Source organism: Glycine soja, chromosome 14, assembly GCF_004193775.1.
Source record: "Glycine soja cultivar W05 chromosome 14, ASM419377v2, whole genome shotgun sequence".
Classification (NCBI taxonomy): Eukaryota; Viridiplantae; Streptophyta; class Magnoliopsida; order Fabales; family Fabaceae; genus Glycine; species Glycine soja.
The window spans coordinates 7,846,868-7,865,934 of NC_041015.1; the positions used below are offsets into that span (position 1 = coordinate 7,846,868).

The 19,067-nt window shown below is 34.3% G+C and overlaps 2 protein-coding genes across 2 annotated transcripts; both read right to left on the minus strand.

Annotated features, from left to right (window-relative positions):
- Window positions 1-1,274: 1,274 nt before the first annotated feature.
- On the minus strand, window positions 1,275-5,500 carry LOC114384904 (acyl-CoA-binding domain-containing protein 5-like). The gene is made up of 5 exons (XM_028344734.1): window positions 4,376-5,500; window positions 2,794-2,899; window positions 2,608-2,711; window positions 2,418-2,484; window positions 1,275-1,631 (listed from the first exon to the last, which is right to left on the minus strand). Exons 1-5 carry the CDS (start codon window positions 5,278-5,280, stop codon window positions 1,620-1,622), a joined length of 1,194 nt encoding a protein of 397 aa, XP_028200535.1. The 5' UTR covers window positions 5,281-5,500; the 3' UTR covers window positions 1,275-1,619.
- Window positions 5,501-6,928: 1,428 nt separating this feature from the next.
- LOC114384699 (transcription initiation factor TFIID subunit 4b-like) lies at window positions 6,929-17,103 on the minus strand. Its single transcript, XM_028344433.1, has 15 exons — window positions 16,985-17,103; window positions 16,501-16,572; window positions 16,286-16,391; window positions 13,865-14,406; window positions 13,593-13,694; window positions 11,773-12,696; window positions 9,572-9,690; window positions 9,377-9,464; window positions 9,128-9,263; window positions 8,951-9,006; window positions 8,820-8,876; window positions 8,596-8,736; window positions 8,404-8,469; window positions 8,064-8,328; window positions 6,929-7,559 (listed from the first exon to the last, which is right to left on the minus strand). The coding sequence occupies exons 2-15, from the start codon at window positions 16,537-16,539 to the stop codon at window positions 7,393-7,395; spliced, it is 2,808 nt and encodes a 935-aa protein (XP_028200234.1). The 5' UTR covers window positions 16,540-16,572; window positions 16,985-17,103; the 3' UTR covers window positions 6,929-7,392.
- Between the last annotated feature and the right edge of the window lie 1,964 nt (window positions 17,104-19,067).

Here is a 19,067-nt window from a genome sequence, read left to right on the forward strand (position 1 = left end):
CCGGTGCGTGGTATCAATTTTGATGGTGGTTTAAGCATAAGCCTGCCAAATAGTACCATTCATGAATCTGTGATCAAATTATCTTCCGTTACAATCATATCCCTTAAACGTGTTTTGTTTTGGATGTGTTTTAAGGATCAACATATTAATTTAACCAAATTAAACATATGCATACATTTTTGTCCATGTATTAAAATAAATATTTATTTTATGTAACTAAAATTTATAATAAATAAATATTTTAACTATATAAATTATATTTGAGATTTATGATAAAAAATATTAAAATTCAAGGTTTTTTTTGTTGTGAAATTCAAGTTAGAATTCAAAATATTAATAATAATGGATTGAAAGAGATATTAAGAAAAATCCTTAAAATCACTCTTGTTTTTGTTGAAGTAAAACTCCTAAAAATATTCTCATTTAATATACTAAAAAAGCTATTGTTTAAGATAGTTGTATGTACCCTAGCTTCATAAAATACCATGATTTAAATTACTTCATCTCCATATTTGTCATTTACATTTATCAATCACTTCAACAACTTTACCAAGTCTATAATTTAATAGATAAATATTAACCAATATCCTAAGAGCATGGGTTAATATTATTATTGTGAGACCAAAGATTGCGTTCCATATGATTTTATTTATGTTCTCTTATAATTTACACAATAAGATTTTTTTTTTAGTTCCTTAACCAATATATTAAAAACACTAACTAGCAAGACCCAGTCTAGTAGGCTAACTTTATAACTTTCAACTAAAAACTTCTAGTAACTTTTCAGATATTTTTAATAAACATAATCTTGAACCCAGTTCCCAAGTTAAGAATAATAATAGATTGTAGTAGAGAGATTTTTTTCTTCGAATGAACAAAGGGGCCTAAACTCAAAATGCTTTTGAGATTAAGTGTAGATTTGAAATGGCGGTAGAGTTAAACTCACCATGATTTTTGAAAGTAACAAATAGATAAAATAACGGTAAATTCACCACAGAATCAACTATTTATTACTTTCAAAAATCATAATTAGTTCAACTAACCACCAATCTAAACACACTAATATTGCAAAGCACGGAGTGCTGGAAGAATACACACTAGGAACCACAACATTTTTTTTATCTACTAGCAGACTTCAATACCATATATAACCAAGACAGTAGAATGAAAAATCAAAAGATAGTAAACTTAACGATAGTTTGGACTTTGGTGTAACCGGATTTCACGTTACTAAGAAATTTATAAATACTTAAATAGGTAGGTATCTTAGATAGTTGGTCAAATTGAGATATTGCACTAGATAGCATAACATTCTGAAATGCCACAGGAGTGACATGATATTGATAATTAGTTTTTAACAACCATAAGTACGTAATCTTCGGCTGCGCATATGATCCTATACACACATTTATTTATGTACAAAAAATATATTAACAACTTGAGCATATTGAAGAACAATAGAACACATCATGATCAACAAATAATTTAAGGAACAAAGCAGAAAACAAACAGCCCAAGAATCTCTCGTACTTCCTTATATACTTGAATCACTCTTTCTTTTTGACGAAATAAATGCAGGAGAATGTCCCGTTGCGCGGGATATTAGCAGAGAGATGCCATCATTTGTTAACCTGAAAAGTTTCCATGTTAAGCTAACTAATGTCTATGCAATCTACTCATGAATTTCAATTTCTGAAATAATTCTAACAATGACATAGATAAAAAGAGTAGATGGTAACATATGGCATGGGAAATTTTGGAGCAACATCAAATATTTTCATCCAAGATTGCATTTACAAATTTCATATGATCAAATTTTGTTGGGTGACATCTTTAAAAAAAGAAGAGAATACTAATATATATATCCTTAGGATATAAGCTAAGGTTTCAAAAATATTTTTTTATATATATATGAATGAGTAATATTTGTTATTATCAATGCCCCCTACCGTGATTTAATAAAAAATATTTATTGATTCTTTAAGCAATGCTTAAAGGGTATTTGTGAGCAAAAACCAAGATAAAAAGGACAGAAAATCAGACTGTTAGCCAAGGAAGAACAAAATAAATCATTCTAGTTGTTTGCAGTTGTCGAAAAAAATCATTCTAGGTGTCAGGTAGAAGCCTAAGAATGATACAGTAAGAGAAGGGAAGCGACACAAGTAAAACATACAATGAAATCCCACATTTGCAAGATGAACAACAGTCTCCAACTGTTTATGTTTTCTTACATTTTCCTTCAACAATTTTGTATGATTATTCACTATGTGGCTCCTCATTTTAGTGCAAAGTGTCTAGATTAGAATTTGGTCACTAGAATCTAGATAGATAGATAATGTTTTTCATTAAGATTCAACATTATGTAAGTTATGATTGTTCGTCAATGAACAAGTCTCTGAATAATATTAAAATCTTACACTGTTCTCCAAATCTGACACTGTAAGTGGGCTACGGTCCTTGGAATCAGACTCTTGTTCAAGCTCCCTGAATGAGAGATGTAACCATCATAAAATCAGATAAACCAAAATCAAACTACACAAAATTTGATCTAATAATATTGGTCAAATGAATAACAATAACAAGTATTAAAAATAGACTATCAACTACCTTTCAGTTGTGATCATTTGTTGTTGATTAGACAAAGTTGTGCTCAAATCAGAAGCAGCAGACTCAGAAACTTCAGGCCTTGTGGTTTCATGTTCACCTATTCCCTGCGAAAGGGTTTTGCTTCAATTCCATTGCCATGTGAGTTAAGATATTAAAACACAATATGCCTCAACAGCAAAAACTCACAGCAGAAGTATCTTTCATCCATCCGGGAAATTTATCCGAAAGAAGGCTGACATACTGCTCCATTGCAACCTCTGGATTCATGTTCCCCAGTTTTTGCCAAGCATTCCTTGCACAACGGAAGCAGTACTGTCGATCACTCATACAAAGCAGCTCTCAACCCTGTTATTATAACTAGCAATCAAGCTATGCCGTGTAACTTGTACAACACGGCCCCATGGGTTGTTTACATTGATTTACCAAGTTAGAGCGTTTGACACAGTTTTTCTTTCCCTATTGAATAATAATACCTGCGTCTTCTATATTTAAATTAATGGAAGAAGATGGAAAAGAGAATATAAATATTATGTTTCATTATTTGGATTGATAAAATGAAGATGAGATATATTGAAAACTATGGAATCTATTCCATCATATTTCATTATTTACCTTCTTTTTTTATCCTCAATTTGGGAGAAATAAGATGGAATGGAAATTTTGTTCCATTCCATTATAGCATATCCAAACAAATGGAATTGAAGTTGTTATTAATTATTTCATTATATTTCATTCTTTCTCATCTCTTTCCATTAATTCAAATATTGGCATGACTAAGACAGTCTTATCATTCACATTAATGATTGATTTCTTATCTGTCCATTTTTCATGTATATATGTCTTGACGGAATACCCAACCAAATGCATGAGAATTACTAGGTGACCATATTCGCTGACAACATCGCAGCCTAAGGGTATGTTTGTTTACACGTTGCAACCAATTTTCACTCTTTCCAATGAATGAAATGCATAAGTAACAAAGACGTGTCTATTGCGTTTTAAGCCTTGGGATGATGCAAAGTCCGTTGGAAACGTTTAAACAAACATACACCAAGTGCAATTATGGAATTATGTACACAGAACTGGGTTGTGTTTCTTGTCTTTTGGGGGAGTGATTGAAACCTATCCTCTACCCATCAATTTCCACATTCACAGCTTATTAACAAGGGGATTTGAATCTCCATGTTCCCATCTTATAAATAACGTTGTAGTAGAGATTAAAAGAAAACTTCAATTAATAAAAAAAAAAAAGAAAGACAATTCAACACCCAATCAGGTAACTTCTAAGCACTAGAAAGAATTAGTCGTCTCTTGCCATCAATTCAGAAATATCTTGGTGCATAAAAAAAATAATCACACACACATGTTTAGCACAATTGGTTGAATAATCACACACACATATTATAAACTCTTTGGGACGGTCTTCGATTCCTAAGAATAGAAAAAAAAACACAAGCGCGCACACACTTCTTTCCAATATAAAAAAAGTGAATTCTATAGCTAATCACGGCAAGTCAAAAGATTGTATCTCTATTCAACAATGCCCAGTCTATCACGTTATTTAAAAATCTAGAAAGGGTAAAAATTTAAATCCTAATATCCTATTAGTAATAATTGCTTCAAAACAAAACCAAGCAAGTAGAGTAAAAAATAAGGCAATGCAAAGTTAGGCAATTCAACAAATTAAACAAGGCATGACACAACATAACATAACACGAAGCATTAATTGATACCAAAAAAGGGAGTTACGTAAGTTTAAAATTGATACCACTTGGCACGTGCGGCGAGCTTGAGAGCCATTGGTTGAGGTTCACGGCATGGCCCTTCGGTGGCAACCTTGTGAAGCCCATACAACTCCATCCTCAAATTGCTTCCAGCACCCCCCAATCGATTTTCCTCGCCACTAACAAATTTCGTAGCCGCCATAAACTCTTTCTCCAACTCGCTCCTTTCAATCCCTTCCCAATCATCATCATCATCATCGAAGTTCTCTTTTACGCCGCTATCTGTAACAGAAGCTTCAATTTCAGTTGAAGGTTCTACGCTGATTTCTTCAACGCTTTTCACGTTCCTCTTCTCCGCAGAATCATCCAACTCTTGTGTTCCTTCATTGCCCTCAGCGATTTCCTCTTCAACGTTTTTATCGGATTCTACCGTAGTAGCCTCTTCTATCTTCTCTGCGGTTCCTACACACGTGTCATCTTGAACCGGACTAATTAAACCAACAGTGACCTCGGTCTGAACCGGAACCGGTTCGACCACAGCCTCTTCTATCTTGCGTTCCGGTTCGACTGCAATCTCTTCTCTATTACATTCTGTTTCTACGCCACTCTTGCTTTGAGCGGGATGAACCGTGAACCGTTTCCCACGAGGACGAACCGGTTTGACGGCAGCCTTTTTTTCTATCTTGTGTTCGGTTCCTACTGCACACGTGGCAAATTCCTCCTGAACCGGACTAACGAAACCGACCTTGGTCTTGGCTGGAGCGGGCTGAACCGTGAAGCGTTGTTCGGCATGAGAAACCGGACGATCCGGTTCGCGGTGGACGACGTGACGTTTTGGTATGGCGTGAGTGTCGTTGATGACCTCAACGAGCTTTAAGACGATGAAGGTGAGAAGAAGCGCCAGGGAAGCCGTGACAAAAAAATCATCCACCACCGTCAGAAGCTCCATAACACAATTTTTAGTGGAAAAAAAAATCACAAAACTATGAACAGTTTGGTGAGTAAGGGTTTAAAGTATAAGGATTAGGTTTAGGGATTAAATGGTGGTTGTTTTGGAGAAGAGAAAATTAATGAGAGAAATGATAAGAAGGAAGGAAGGAAGGGATAATCTGTGCAACAGAGCAAAGCATATTCTGCGGTTATTTTACTTTATGCTTTGGCTACACATAATTCTAATACAACAACAATCTCTATTTTTTTTAGATTTTTTTTTTTTTTTTGTATATAACATTTTCGAATTTGTAACTTTTTGGATTTGGGAAGGGTAGAGTGAGTGGGTCCCGTTGTTGCGGAGACAACGGGGAAGGGGTCACCGACGTGTGTGACAGAAAAGCGCAAAAGGACGTATGTCCGTGACCACGTTGATTATGCTGACTCATCACTCGCTGCCACGATCATCATCGTTATCCAACTCCAACATCCTCTATCTTCTTATTCATCACATGTTTCATTCATTTTACTCTTTTTTTTTTTGTCAAAATCGAAAAAGTAGTTTTTCAATTAAACATCTTATTTTTTAAGGCTTAAATAATATAATCCCTGTAAAATAAGGTATTTTTTTTATTTGTCTTTTAATTTTTTTTAATCCTTTAATTTAAATTAAATTTATTTTATTATGATTCCTACTATTAAGAACCGCATTAAATGATGATAAACATCAATAATCTACTACTTGTCATATCATTATGAGTTTAACAAGAACAATTATATGTAATTCATTTTATAAATTATATTTTTTAAATCTCATCTAGTCTAACGTAAGACAATCAAAATCTCAAAACCAAAAGACTATTTAAGCATATTTTTAACTATAATAAGTAAATTCTGTCAGTGTTGCAAACATGACATTCTCCACCACAAAGCACCATAAAAAGAAAAACGAGATTTAAAGTGCTCATGTGCTCATCATTATCAACATTTTCATAACTTTTTATCAATTAATACAGTAGCTTATTGCATTGCTAGTTCTCACATGTAGGTAGTGTTTTATTTAATTACACAATCTCATCCCTCTACATTCTACTTTGATTCAAATATTTAATCTCTTTATATCTCAATTTGCACCTTTTTCATTTCTTTAAACGGATTGGAATCTCAATTTTAAAACACTCGGCCTAATTTGCCAGCTAAATGAAAAAGCTAATGCTAAAATTTGAACTGCAGCAAATAATCACGGTACGATAGTTTACATGGATAAAGTTCATTAAACAAATCCCCGATCCTCCTCCTTTGATCGTACTTCAAATCTTACTAAAGCTCATAACTACAAAGCAACCACCCGATCCACAAAACAAAAAGCATGGACTATTTACCCATTGACTTTTTTCAAAATTTGGGAGATTGAAATAGCATTTTGAATTACCCTCGAGTTAGCTCGATTAAGCTGCCGGACATAAATTGGGAGTAAACACATTCGATTTTCCACAATTTATTTGTCCCTTTCCTATTCTCTTATTCCCTCCCCCCTCCCTCTTGCAAGTCTAACCTCTCATTGGACCCAAAAAAAACACCACAAATGGCATTTTGAATGTTTAAAAAGTAATGTCGCTGTAAGTAAAAGCGCCTCATGCATGGATGTCGGGAATTTAAAGACTCAGTTAAAGAATCATGCTACTTTCGATGGCCTGCACTTACAAATGTATTGAGCAAAAAGCTACAACTCTGGCTCAATATTAGTTTAATAGCATTTAAACAACAATGGCACAAGGCGATAGGGGTGCTGTTGTGTTAGTAGCATCACTGTAGCTAAAAAAGCCTGCCCAGTGAGAGGTTTCTGTTTAATTGCACTAATTTCCAATTTTACCGAGTGACTATACAAAAGAATACACACAATGGAACCAAAAACTAGGCAAACCTCTGACAAGGCGATCACAAATAAAGGAGAAAAATCAAATTCAACAGGTAAACTATCCAGGGTTGTATGAAGTGGAAGTCAAAACAGCCGATTTCAACTTGAGGAAACCTTTCAATTTCTGTCGGCAAGCATTAGAAGATAATAACTTAACAAGCTCAGCAACAACATTAAAAAACCCAGACACCTAGGTACTTTGCTTAACCTTTGTTAAACTGGGGCATCCGAATGAATTCTCTCGTACAAGCGGTGCATGAGTGGAGATTTAGACATCTGGGGTTCCCTCTCCAGGACTGCAATCACATCCTTGACAGAGATGCTTCGAGCTACCCTAGTTTGAAGTGCCATGGCATGACTCCTCCCAAGTTTTCTAGCCACTGTTGGAGGAATCAAAAGAGCAAAACAGCAATGATAAGTGGCACAAACCAATAATAAAAAAAAAAGGCACCAATTTACTTGATTCAAACCAACATAGCATCTCTGCAACAAAATGTTACTTGAAACCATTTTGTTGGAAACATTAATCATTTAGTAACAAGACAATGGCAAGGCCGGGGAATCTGAAGCACAATACAGTCCCTTCAGCCCAAAGAAGCGGAAAGAGTAGGATACTGTACAATCTCTAGATATTTATCAAAACATTTTCAACTAAGTATAGAATATCACGCAAAACATATGCACTAGTGACTAGTTTTTTATTCTATATGAATGAGTTTTCTGACAATGACATAGTCCACTTCCTTCTATTCTATCTTAATTTGTTTTATCCACATATATTAAGAAACAGCATTTGGATCATGAATAACTAAAATTGATTTCTATCTTGCAATCGAATAATTTTACAATGGAAATAACAGAAAAACAGCTTAAAAAAACCTCACCTGAACTTGCTATAAAAGTAGATGAACCTTTTTTCTCCCCTTCTTGATTATCCTTTGTACTTCTTCCAGATGTTGATAAAAATTTGCGGTTCACATCTTTAGCTGGTTGAGAACCAGATAACACGTCCACCCCCCCTTCGCGTTTCTGCTTGGCTTGCTCAGCCATTAGTTGCCACTTTGACAGCATGTCATCTCCTCCATAAGCAGCACGGGCAGCAACATTTGCAGCATTTGTCCTCATCTTCTCATCCTCTTCCTTGTTCACCTGCAGCGTATTATAAATCACAGAATGGATTTCAAATGTTGACAAAGGTGAAGTATAAGAATGAGATATAAATACCTTTATTGATTTACCACGGCCGTCGTCCTTCTCCTTGTCACCATCAAGTCCAGTATTGCTGTCAACCTATAAATGATAGGCACACAAGTTACAAATGAAAATATACACAAGACATGCAAGGATGGGAAATGTGTATGAACAAGGTTTTTATGTAGTCAGTAACTCAACAAAATTCCAATATTTGGAACTCACATCATTTAGTTTCCTAATCTTCTCTGCTTCTGCCTGTTTTTTATCCCACTCTTCCCTTACTTTCCTATTTATTGTCATGATTTGCTGCCGAACATCTGAAGTGACAACAGTCCGATGTCTTGTTTTCTCAAAATCAACCCTCTATTAGAAAAATTCTTGTAAGTACAAAATTTTATACGATTATGAAAAACTATTCGCAGGAGCACCTAGAAAAATCGACTGACCTGTTTTGATATTCTAATCAGGTTACTTATCAGCCCACGCATCCTTTCCTCTACACACTGAACATTTACTCAGTCATAAGATTACATGCAAACCAACTGCAATGAAAAGTGAAAAATTGCTTGAATCTCACCAGTGACAAGCATTTCTCCACATCATTGCTCATACCCTTCAAGCCACACTTGGCCACTGCCAGAGTAACAACATAAAGTAGCCATAAGGTTTTGTATGTCTAGCACATATCTAGATCAGCTCAAAAGGAAAGAACTAAAACAGATGGACAGAGGTATGACACAAATAGGACACTGACTGATGTCAATTAATTTTTTTTGCAATGGAGCTTTCTGCAAGATCAGCCTTTCCTCTTCTTCTTGTACAGCCTTTCGAGAAGCTTCTGACACTCGACTATCCTCTTTGGGCCCTGAAAATAACTGCTCTTCCTCTTCCTGTAAAAACAAAGAAATATTAGAAATGACTCCCAGATTCTGAGGTAGAGGAGTAAACATTCCCTACTTATTGAAACTATCTGATTTAGTTGAACATTGGCATAGTATCATACCCTGAGGTCAACTCCACTAACAGCAGTGACATCATTAAGTTGTTCAATGCTTTGTTCTACAGATCCCCCAGAAGTTTTTTGTTTTTTACTGTAGGGTAAAGGAACATTATGTATATATTGAAATGAGTTAGGAGATTAAGAAATTAACCCATAAAATAAGTTATTCATGATCCAGTAGAGTAGGACATGTCTCACTTTGCAGGAGGAGGTGAGGAACCAAGTGCTTCATGTGGTTTCTTTTGGGCAGCAGCAGGCTTTTTAAGAGATGTCCTTGCACCAATTCCAGAAGCATTTGATGGGATCTGAGAGCTTAGCTGATCAATTTCAGAAGTGGGCCAAAGGAAATTAGGCATCGACAAATTTGAAGATATATTTATAAACATGGGGCATGCTCAGTGTAAATAATATTTTGGAATTTTTAAAAAAATGCATTGAAAAAGCAAGATGAGTTAGTATTTCCCAATAGTAGATTCTATTAAAAAACTAAAGTTGGAGCCCAAAGACATGAAATAAAAAACAAGCACAACATTATATCCTTGTCATTCTCCATTGAAGTTTACAATACATTTGTGATGCACCTCATAAACTTGCTTAAGAAAACTGATCAATCAGAGGTTTCTTAGAGGTGAGCAATTTTGCAAACAATAGGTTAAAGAGTCAAATCTCAATGCTAGTAAAATTGGAAATCAAGGTTGATGATGGGTCTAATAGTACAAATTAAAGCAATCAAGGATTAAAATAAACCTAGCAATCAAGGTTAATGAACTGACATAACATACACATCTTTAGAACGTATACATTTATCACAAATTATTTGTCATGAACCCAACTATCCCAAAAGCTTAAGTTGTTAGGTAAAATACATGAATGGTTTTATATCTAACATGCCCCCTCTTGTAAGGGCTTCCATGCTTGAAGCATTAATAATGCTCAAACACACCATAACTTGTGCTAAAATTTAACTTCTTATTTAAAAGATTACGGACATCAAGGATCAAACTCATGACCGCTTGATCATACAGGATTTGATAAAATGTCATGAATCATCTATTCCAAAATAAATCACCAGGTGAAAGTACATAAATGATTTTCTAAAGTATATAATAATAGTTTTTGATCCATTGAGTGAGTTTTATGCAATCTGGAACTCCTTATTTGGGTCATTAAATGTTGAGAGTTCACTTGGCTTAACCCAATTGAGCTCATTATGTGGACTCAAGTCTCATGATTCTAACTAGAGCCAAGCATGAGCCTGGAAAATTGGCTCACAGAAGGAGTAAACTGAGAACTAGGATAAAAATGAATGAGCAGTGCATGAGACAGTGGAGCTTCCAAAAAATCAAATTTTAGTCGTCTTCCAAATAAGGAAAATGACAGAACATAAACCTAAAACCAAATGAACACCATCACCTATAGATGGAAAATTATAAAAACACACCTAGGATGGAACTAATGAAATTAACTAAGTTCCTAACAAATCTCAAAAATTAAGATCTGGTAATGATCAAAAGGAATATAAATCAGCCCCACAATTATAGTTAATTAAAACAGAGAAAACAAAAGCTAGGAAAAATTTTATCTTTGAAGTTGGCTTGCTTGGCACTTGTACATCCTGTGTCAAACTTACTATATATATATATATATATATATATATATATATATATATATATTGCATTATCTGTGAGCTAGTTACAAGTAAAATACAGAATAAAGATGATTTCGAACAGGGTTCTTTTTATATTCATTAATTGTGGTTTATGAATTGGGGATTTTCAGTTTTCCCAGTTAAGGATACTACTATCCCACCTTATTTCCAGTTTGGTTCCTGGTATTACATTTTTATGGGGATAAGTGGGGTGCATAAATTAGTGTGGAGGGATAAAATGTCTCTTTTCAGTTTTCATAACTTGGAAACTTTTTGCTTGATTATTATTGACAATCATGAATTTCAGAGTTGTTTTAATCATTTCTTGCATGCTTTGTTCTACCTAAAAGTACAGTAAATAAGCTATCCCAAATAAAAGACGGTGAGTACTATCTATGCTTACTCAAAACTTAATTACGAAAGGGTTTTCAGAACTATTAGTGAAAAAGATTCTTTGTTAAACAATTTAACAAAAAATGAAATTTCCTGAAAACATATCTGAGAGAACTAATGTTTCATATATACATTCAGCATCAAATAGTACTAAAGGATGCATTATGCCCATGAGAATAAAAACACATTTGGGCACTATCTATGCTTACTCAAAACTTAATTACAAAAGTGTTTTCAGAACTGTTAGCGAACATTATGCCCATGAGAACAAAGACACATTTAGGCACTACTTGACCTGCAAAAATTTACCATTCTCTCTTTAGACAAGATCACATACATCGGTCGGTCTCAAACTTACCGAGACACTGGGGTCTAGTTGGGTCATTACAGAAGGGGAAGCAGAACTTTGTGGCAGCAAGCCAGTAGATGTAGGAGGCATGCTTGGAGGTGCTTGACCTCTTGAAAACTCATCCTTTACAGTTCCTTGACTAGCACCACCCTGTTCAAGCTGAGCAGAATTAACAGGAGAATACCCATGCAATTTAGACAAACTATGCCTATTTTGCTGCTCAGTAGATAAGTCACTAGGTTCCTTTTTGACATAAGAAACAGATGACATTAAGCCCAGATTTTGTTCTTTGTTTGTTGATGGTTGCCAAGCATTTTTAGTTTGTTGAGACACTGTATTGTTTACAGCAGGAGACACAGATCCACCTGGCAGTCTCTTGGGATCATTAAAAGAATTCTGCTGTTCAAGTTTTGGCATACCAATTACATTCAAACCATGTGTTGACCCACTTAAGTGATGATTTGAACCAATACTTTGATGCAAAATTTGACTCATGTGTGAATCATGCGATTGTGATTTGATAGATGAAGTGGAACTACTGGTTGTCCCAGAAAAAGGGTTATAGTTAACACCACTATTTCCATATGCTGATGGGAAATGTAGATGTTGTTGCTGCTGCTTATTAAGCCCTTGTATGTGAACTGATGTTCTTTCTGTTTCTTGGCCAACTGTGTTGGAACTGGAAGATGTCAATTGGCTTGGTTGCAATCCTTGAGATTCTAATTTAACATCCAGTTCCTGAGATTTTCTAGCATTGCTCTCCATAGTATGGCCAGCCGAAGAACCCATGCGAGATTGGTCAACGGCAGCATTCATACTTCTCTGGTGCATCTGTGCTAAAGCATGGGGATCATTCAATTGCCTTGCACCTGAACCAACAGTTGGCATCCTCATAGGGTGCTGCTGCCCAGCAGATGCTTGATTGGGCCTTATCTATAATAATATGAAAACATGAATCTTAGCATGACCATAACATCAGTACTACTTCGATTTCAAATATAAGCAAAAAATTCCATTGGGTGTTGGTTTTTAATATTAAGCAAATCTTAACTAATTTTACTTCATTTAACAAGACCATCTCCAAAAAAAACCCTTCATTTAACAGGGGCCTTAATTCCAATGATTCCTTATTCTTGATATCAAATTCTAATGAAGGCAGTTTAGGAAAATAACTTATTTTTTTAAGGCCAAATGACCTATTTGGTCCTTTATCTTATTTTTTTGATTCAATTTAGTCCTTTATCTTTTTAAAAGTTTATTTTGGTCATTTATCTTTTCTTTTTCTTCAGTTTAATCCTTTGATCCATTTAAGATTGACGTCATTAATCATTTAAGAATGATCTTTTTTTGTTAAAAATAAAGTGCAGGGGTAGGGGAGAAAACTGAACCAAAAAAGTTCATTTTTAAATGATTAACAGTGTCAATCTTAAATAGATTGAATGACCAAACTGAACAAATAAAATAAGATAAAAGACGAAACTAAAACAAAACAAAAAAAAACAAGATAAAGGACCAAATAAACTTTTTAAAAAAATACAGGACTAAACTGAACCAAAAAAGTAAGATAAATGATCAAATTGAACTTTTTAAAAGATAAAGGACCAAACTGAATCAAAAAAATAAGATAAAGGACCAAACTGAATCAAAAAAATAAGATAAAGGACCAAATAGGTCATTTAGCCTTGTTTTTAATTGAGATTGGTGCAATGTTGTTAACCAACTTTCTTAGTTAGCGTGAAACAGGTTTTTTTGCTTATATTTAAATCTGGAGGGAGTATTTAAGTAGACCAATAAAAACCATCCACAACACAAATCATGTCTCTTACTACCTGTGGTTGCACTTGCACCTTTGCTAATGCTAATCTAAGCATCTGATCCCCTACGATACCTTTCATAAGCCGCACAAAACTGTCTTTCGGTATCTCCTCTTTCTAGAACAAAAAACAATAAAATAATGAAACACAAAATTAGTAGCATACTAGCATGGGATATCTGTTTATAAGCTGGTCTCCTAAACTATCATCACAAATACTAAAACTTAACACAGAAAGAGGGAGGGGGCCAAATGACCGGATAGCAAGATAGGATTTTGAAAACCCACCTTCAATTTAGCAAATAAAGTTTGAAGTTGCATGGCTCTGTCTTTGGCAAGTTGAGGAAGCAAGATGGGTAGCAACATGCCAAATGGTACTTGTTTACTAGTACTACGATTTCCTTGACTACTCGGCTGCTCAGAGACTGTAGCCTGTTGATTACTCATCTGCTGCAACTTTGCATACTGAGATTCACTGCTGGGGTTATGATTCTTTACTACCTCATTATTAAGGACTGGATCTTTTCCAGAATTCTGAATTCCGATAGCTTGAGAATTGGGGAGGGAAACTTGTACAGCTGGTGCTTGGTGGCATTCATCTTGAGATTGTTTCTGTGATAAATGAGGAGTATTTATGTCCTGAGAAGCAACATGCTGTAGTTGTTCCGCAAGAGATCCGTGCTGCTTCAGTTCCACCTCAGATGAAGGTTGCTCTTGCTGTTGTGCAGTTTTAGATTCTTGCTTTTGACAGTCAGTTTGGGTGTCATGGTTAGAAGTAGGCCACTGTGATAAAGATTGACTTGATATATTATTGCTTCCTTGAGACAACACTGCAGCAATTATAGCAGCATAAAGAATGAGCACTTGTCACTTGAGAAATCACTAAGCAAATATAAAAAATCACATGACCCAACACTGAATTAAATTTAGAACTAAAACTAATATTTTTCCTATTAAGGTTCAACTCCCACTATGCTTGTTCTTTCAAGGGATTCAAAGAAGAATTACTACTTCTTAGTCAATTATTTGGGGGAACAAAACCAGAAAGCTACATGCAGCTTTGTTTCAGAATCAGAGTGCTACAGTTATTATTCAGAAGCAAAAATGATGGTAGTAGTCGCAACTTGCAAGAAACAAAGAGGGGACTATTATTTATAATGCAATGGTCACACAATCAGCTCCTGAGGGTTGGTTGGTCTATGACTTATTATTGTTTGATCCAGGAGTTGCTAATGCCAATTCCAATAGCAAAGTGAGTTCCAAGGAATGGGACTCCTAGCCACCATATTTCTAGCAATGGGATCCAGGGGAGTTCTTTCAGAAGCTACCGGGCAATCACTCAAACCTCTAATGCCAACTCAAATAACAAAGAATTCAGAGGAATGGAACTCAGTCACCATACTCCAAGCAATGGGATCCAGGGTAGCTCTTTCAGCTACTACAGGGCAACCACTAGAACCTCCACCTTGACAAGGTGATTCTTTCAGCTACTACTGGTTATTGTTAGGCATTCCTATGCTAGACCACATGAGAAACATGAATAAGGGAAGAATAGGGATTTATTTAAGCTATTACAAACACATGACATGCCTACATGGGAACACACATGGGAACTGGGAAGCAATGAGGTGAAGTTAGAGGGTGTGTGGGATAAAAGGGAACAGGGGGAAATGAGATAGGTGGGCTATTATTTAGTGCAAATTTGTAGGTTTCAGGCCCTTCAAATGACCTGTGATAACTTTCCTTTTTCTGTTTTGTGGAATTCTAGAGACCCATCTCTACCTAAGGAGTTAGCCTCCATATTTCCATGAAGAAATTCGATATCCTATCACTGTGATTGGGGAACTATCCAGTTAGCTGTAGTCCAGCGCTTGGTCTCCTATCAATTGGTAATAGAGCTTCAGATCTAGAGAACCATCAATAACTGGTAATAGAGAATATAAGCTCTGGGCAATGAGGACAATGAAATAAAAGCACAGAGTGCATATTTGGGCTGCAACAGCTTTATGTGGTAAGGATGACGAAACACAAGGGAGGAAATGGGAAGAAAAGGGGTATTACATTGAATAAGGTATTGGTAGGGAGGGCCGGAGGAGATAGCCAAGTAGGCACCTCAACTAGCTTACAGCTCTATTTTCCTTTTCCTGTTTGAAAGAGATCTATGTTCCAGACTCACCCTGTTTATGAGGTCATTTTGTTTCAGCAACAGAGTGAATTTTAGTTCTGATTATCAGCTCTATCAACAATGCTGGCAAGAAAATTAGCAGTCCACAAAAAGCAACAAAAATCTAACCACACATATACTTTGTTGTAGTGGGGCATAATGATAATTTGATATTGAAGTAGAAATCCGTTTAGTCCATATATTAAATAGTAAAACATCTCTTGGACCTTTGTAACTAGTACTGGCCAAATTCCATTCAAAGAAACACAAGGCATAAATGGAGATATCAACTTGAGGCATAGTTAATTAACATTCATCAACAACCAAAATTCTTCAGTTTTCAAACATCGTGATCAAACATAAAGATTTTCTATATCATTTTTTATTTTTAATGTGTAAAAAGTAAACAATAAACTCAAACATGGGCTGAAGAAGCAGTGACTTTGAATAGAATAATAAAAAATAACAACAAAGAAATCAAGCATTACCAGAATGAGAGAGAGATTAATGTTGAACAGAAAATAATGAATAAAATTGAGAGATACCTGCATCTGAACCAGAAAACTGTGAAGTAGACCCAGCTCCACCTATATCTCTATTTAGGGCAGCCTGGAAAGCTTCCACATCCACCCCTGAATGCATTGTTTCATCCTGTGAACAATCAAACACAGTGGTAGGATAAGCAAAACCCCAATTCAGTAAAAGATAGGCCAAAGTTTTTCTCCTTGAAACAAAATAATGAAAGAAGAACGGAGTAAACCTCATCATCTTCTAGAAGCTTCATGATAGATGGGTCCATAGCAATTTCGCCGCACTTGTTATCTTTGTTGCTCTATTTAACCAAAATGAGATCAGAATTTTTCTTTACACCATATCAGTCTATAAGCATTTTGATCACGTGTTCTACTTCTACAGTTCTGCCTAAACATTTACAATCACATACTAATAGAATTCAATTAATTTCACTGTAAAAGGGGGGGGGGGGGGGGGGGGGATTTCATGGTGTCATGTTAGCTGGGATGGTGAATAGGGTTATTCACGAGCTTGCAAGCATGCTCTAAATTCTAAACATCTAAAATAAAATACACGTCAATTCATCAAACACATGGGGTGCGAGAACAAGACCTAGCAATTATGATATCCACTATGTATTCCAAAGTTACGCGCTAAAATAATATAAATTCTAATTACACAGAAAATTGAGAATAGATGTGAATGAAATAGGTTGAGTAATTGCAACTGACCCAACCAAGAGAGAGAGCAAAAGGAACCAAGACAATTGTCCTACCGAACACGATTCGCGAACAAGGGATGATCAAAGAGGGATTTTGTATTTGTAGGTTCGCTTTTACACAGGACAAACCCTTTATATATAAGTGTAAGTCTTCTATTTTTTTTTTTTTTCTTTCTTTAGCCTCTTTTTCATCATGATAAAAAAAAAAACAGATGCCAATTAATATAAAGTTCGATTGAAAAGATAAATAAAATTTAATCAAAAAAATTGAATTCAAGCACTGCAAAAATCACTTAACTTAATTTTGGCACATTAACTATTTATATACAATTATTTGCGATAATAACCAAAAAGAAAATCAATTATATGATTTACTTGTAACTAATATCAAAAAATCAATTTTCAATATATATAATTCTTCTTTAAAATTCAAATTATTTATCCTATTATGTCTTGATTCAGAATATATCTTTTTTTACACCAATTTCAGAATATATCCTATTATGCAATATCAATGACAAAATATCAAAAACTAATTTAAATATATATTTATTTTTAAAAAATTCAATTACGCTTTTAACATACATATTCTAGATTCTCTTATACTTTTAATATCAATCAATTATTAAATAATATATCAAAATATAAATTATTTAACAAAATTTAAATATAATTTATAAGTACAAAAATATTTATTTATTACAGATTTTAATTATAATATAATTTATACATTTAAAATATTTATTTATTATAAATTATAGCAGTATAAAATAAGCATTTATCATGCGTAAATGTGTAATGCATACGCTTTTTTTTTTTTCTTCTTCTTACTCTGGTGTAATGCATATCTTAGAAAAAAAAACTAGTGAAAATCAAGGCTTTTATATACGAAGCGAAGGAAGCATTGAGACTCGGACATCGCCATATCGGTTCGGCCATTTTATTGGGCTTGTTGTTTTGGTCTTCTTGGACAAAGTTCTCATTTTTAAACGGGAATTACTTTTTGTATATTTTTTCTAAGCAATTTTTTTTTTCTTCACGTCTGAAAAAATAATTTTAGAAGATCTTTAATACTCAAATTTAATTTTTGAATGGAAGATCGAAAATGATTTACTAATTTCTTTTAGTACTAAATTTGTATTTAATATATTCTAAAATTAAAATTTTTGAAGAAATTTTAAATATTTCTGAAATTAACTGAAATAAAAAAAACAACGTTTTATATGTTTAATTTTCTTAAATTAATGTAAGAAACTGTGGGGTAAACAATAAATCTCTTTCCAAACTTGTTTCAATTTTGCGCATAGTGAATTTAAGCAGTTTTATGTGAGACGAAAGGAATTGTGAAAAAGCTACACTTGGCTCCTTTCTTTGCCAATGAATCCGCAACAAAATTGTATTGTCTCAACGTATGCTTGAAGGAGAGATCCCAAGAGAATTGCATGAAGTATCGAATAGCATCCACAATGGAAGCATAAGGATAAACAACCATATATAACTCCTTTAGATATGAATTGTAGAGATATAGTTGAATCCGTCTCACAAATTACATGTATGCAATCAACTTCTTTAGCCACTTTAAGACCATATTGGATAAAGCTCTGCAATGGTGGTATTTGCTGAAAAATCACTAGTGTCCAAGTATCCTGAAATCCAATTTTCCAAAGTATCACGAAGCACGCCACCAAACCCAGATGGACTGTGATTACCAAAGGAACTTCCATCAGTTTTAATCTAAATAACTAATGACATTGAAAGGAGAGGAGGTTCCCATTTGATAAGAGCTATAGGCCTAATATGCTGCTAAACCAAATTTGCTTTATGAGATATATGCAGCAAATACCAAAACTGATTATAGACATGTACCATGAAAACCACTTGTTGTTGTTCAAAGCGATTTCATTTCGCGCTTTCCAAATCATCCACCAAGTTTTTGTGACCTCATTGTTATTTTTTAATATTGAAAAGGCAATATTTTATCACTATCTTTTTTAAAAAAAAATTAAAGAATTTTGGATCACTTTGTTTAAATTAAAAAATATTTTTTATTTAAATGTCTTTTAAAAAACGAATAGAATTTGTTTCTTAAAAAA

Coding starts and splice junctions, on each gene's coding strand:
- LOC114384904 (XM_028344734.1), bottom strand. CDS start 5,280: ATGGAGCTTCTGACGGTGGTGGATGATTTTTTTGTCACGGCTTCCCTG. Junction 2,900..4,375: donor CTCGCCGCACGTGCCAAGTG/GTATCAATTTTA, acceptor CCGTTGTGCAAG/GAATGCTTGGCAAAAACTGG. Junction 2,712..2,793: donor GGATGAAAGATACTTCTGCT/GTGAGTTTTTGC, acceptor ACCCTTTCGCAG/GGAATAGGTGAACATGAAAC.
- LOC114384699 (XM_028344433.1), bottom strand. CDS start 16,539: ATGGACCCATCTATCATGAAGCTTCTAGAAGATGATGAG. Junction 14,407..16,285: donor GTTTTCTGGTTCAGATGCAG/GTATCTCTCAAT, acceptor TAATTGCTGCAG/TGTTGTCTCAAGGAAGCAAT. Junction 9,691..11,772: donor AACTAGACCCCAGTGTCTCG/GTAAGTTTGAGA, acceptor GAAATTGATCAG/CTAAGCTCTCAGATCCCATC.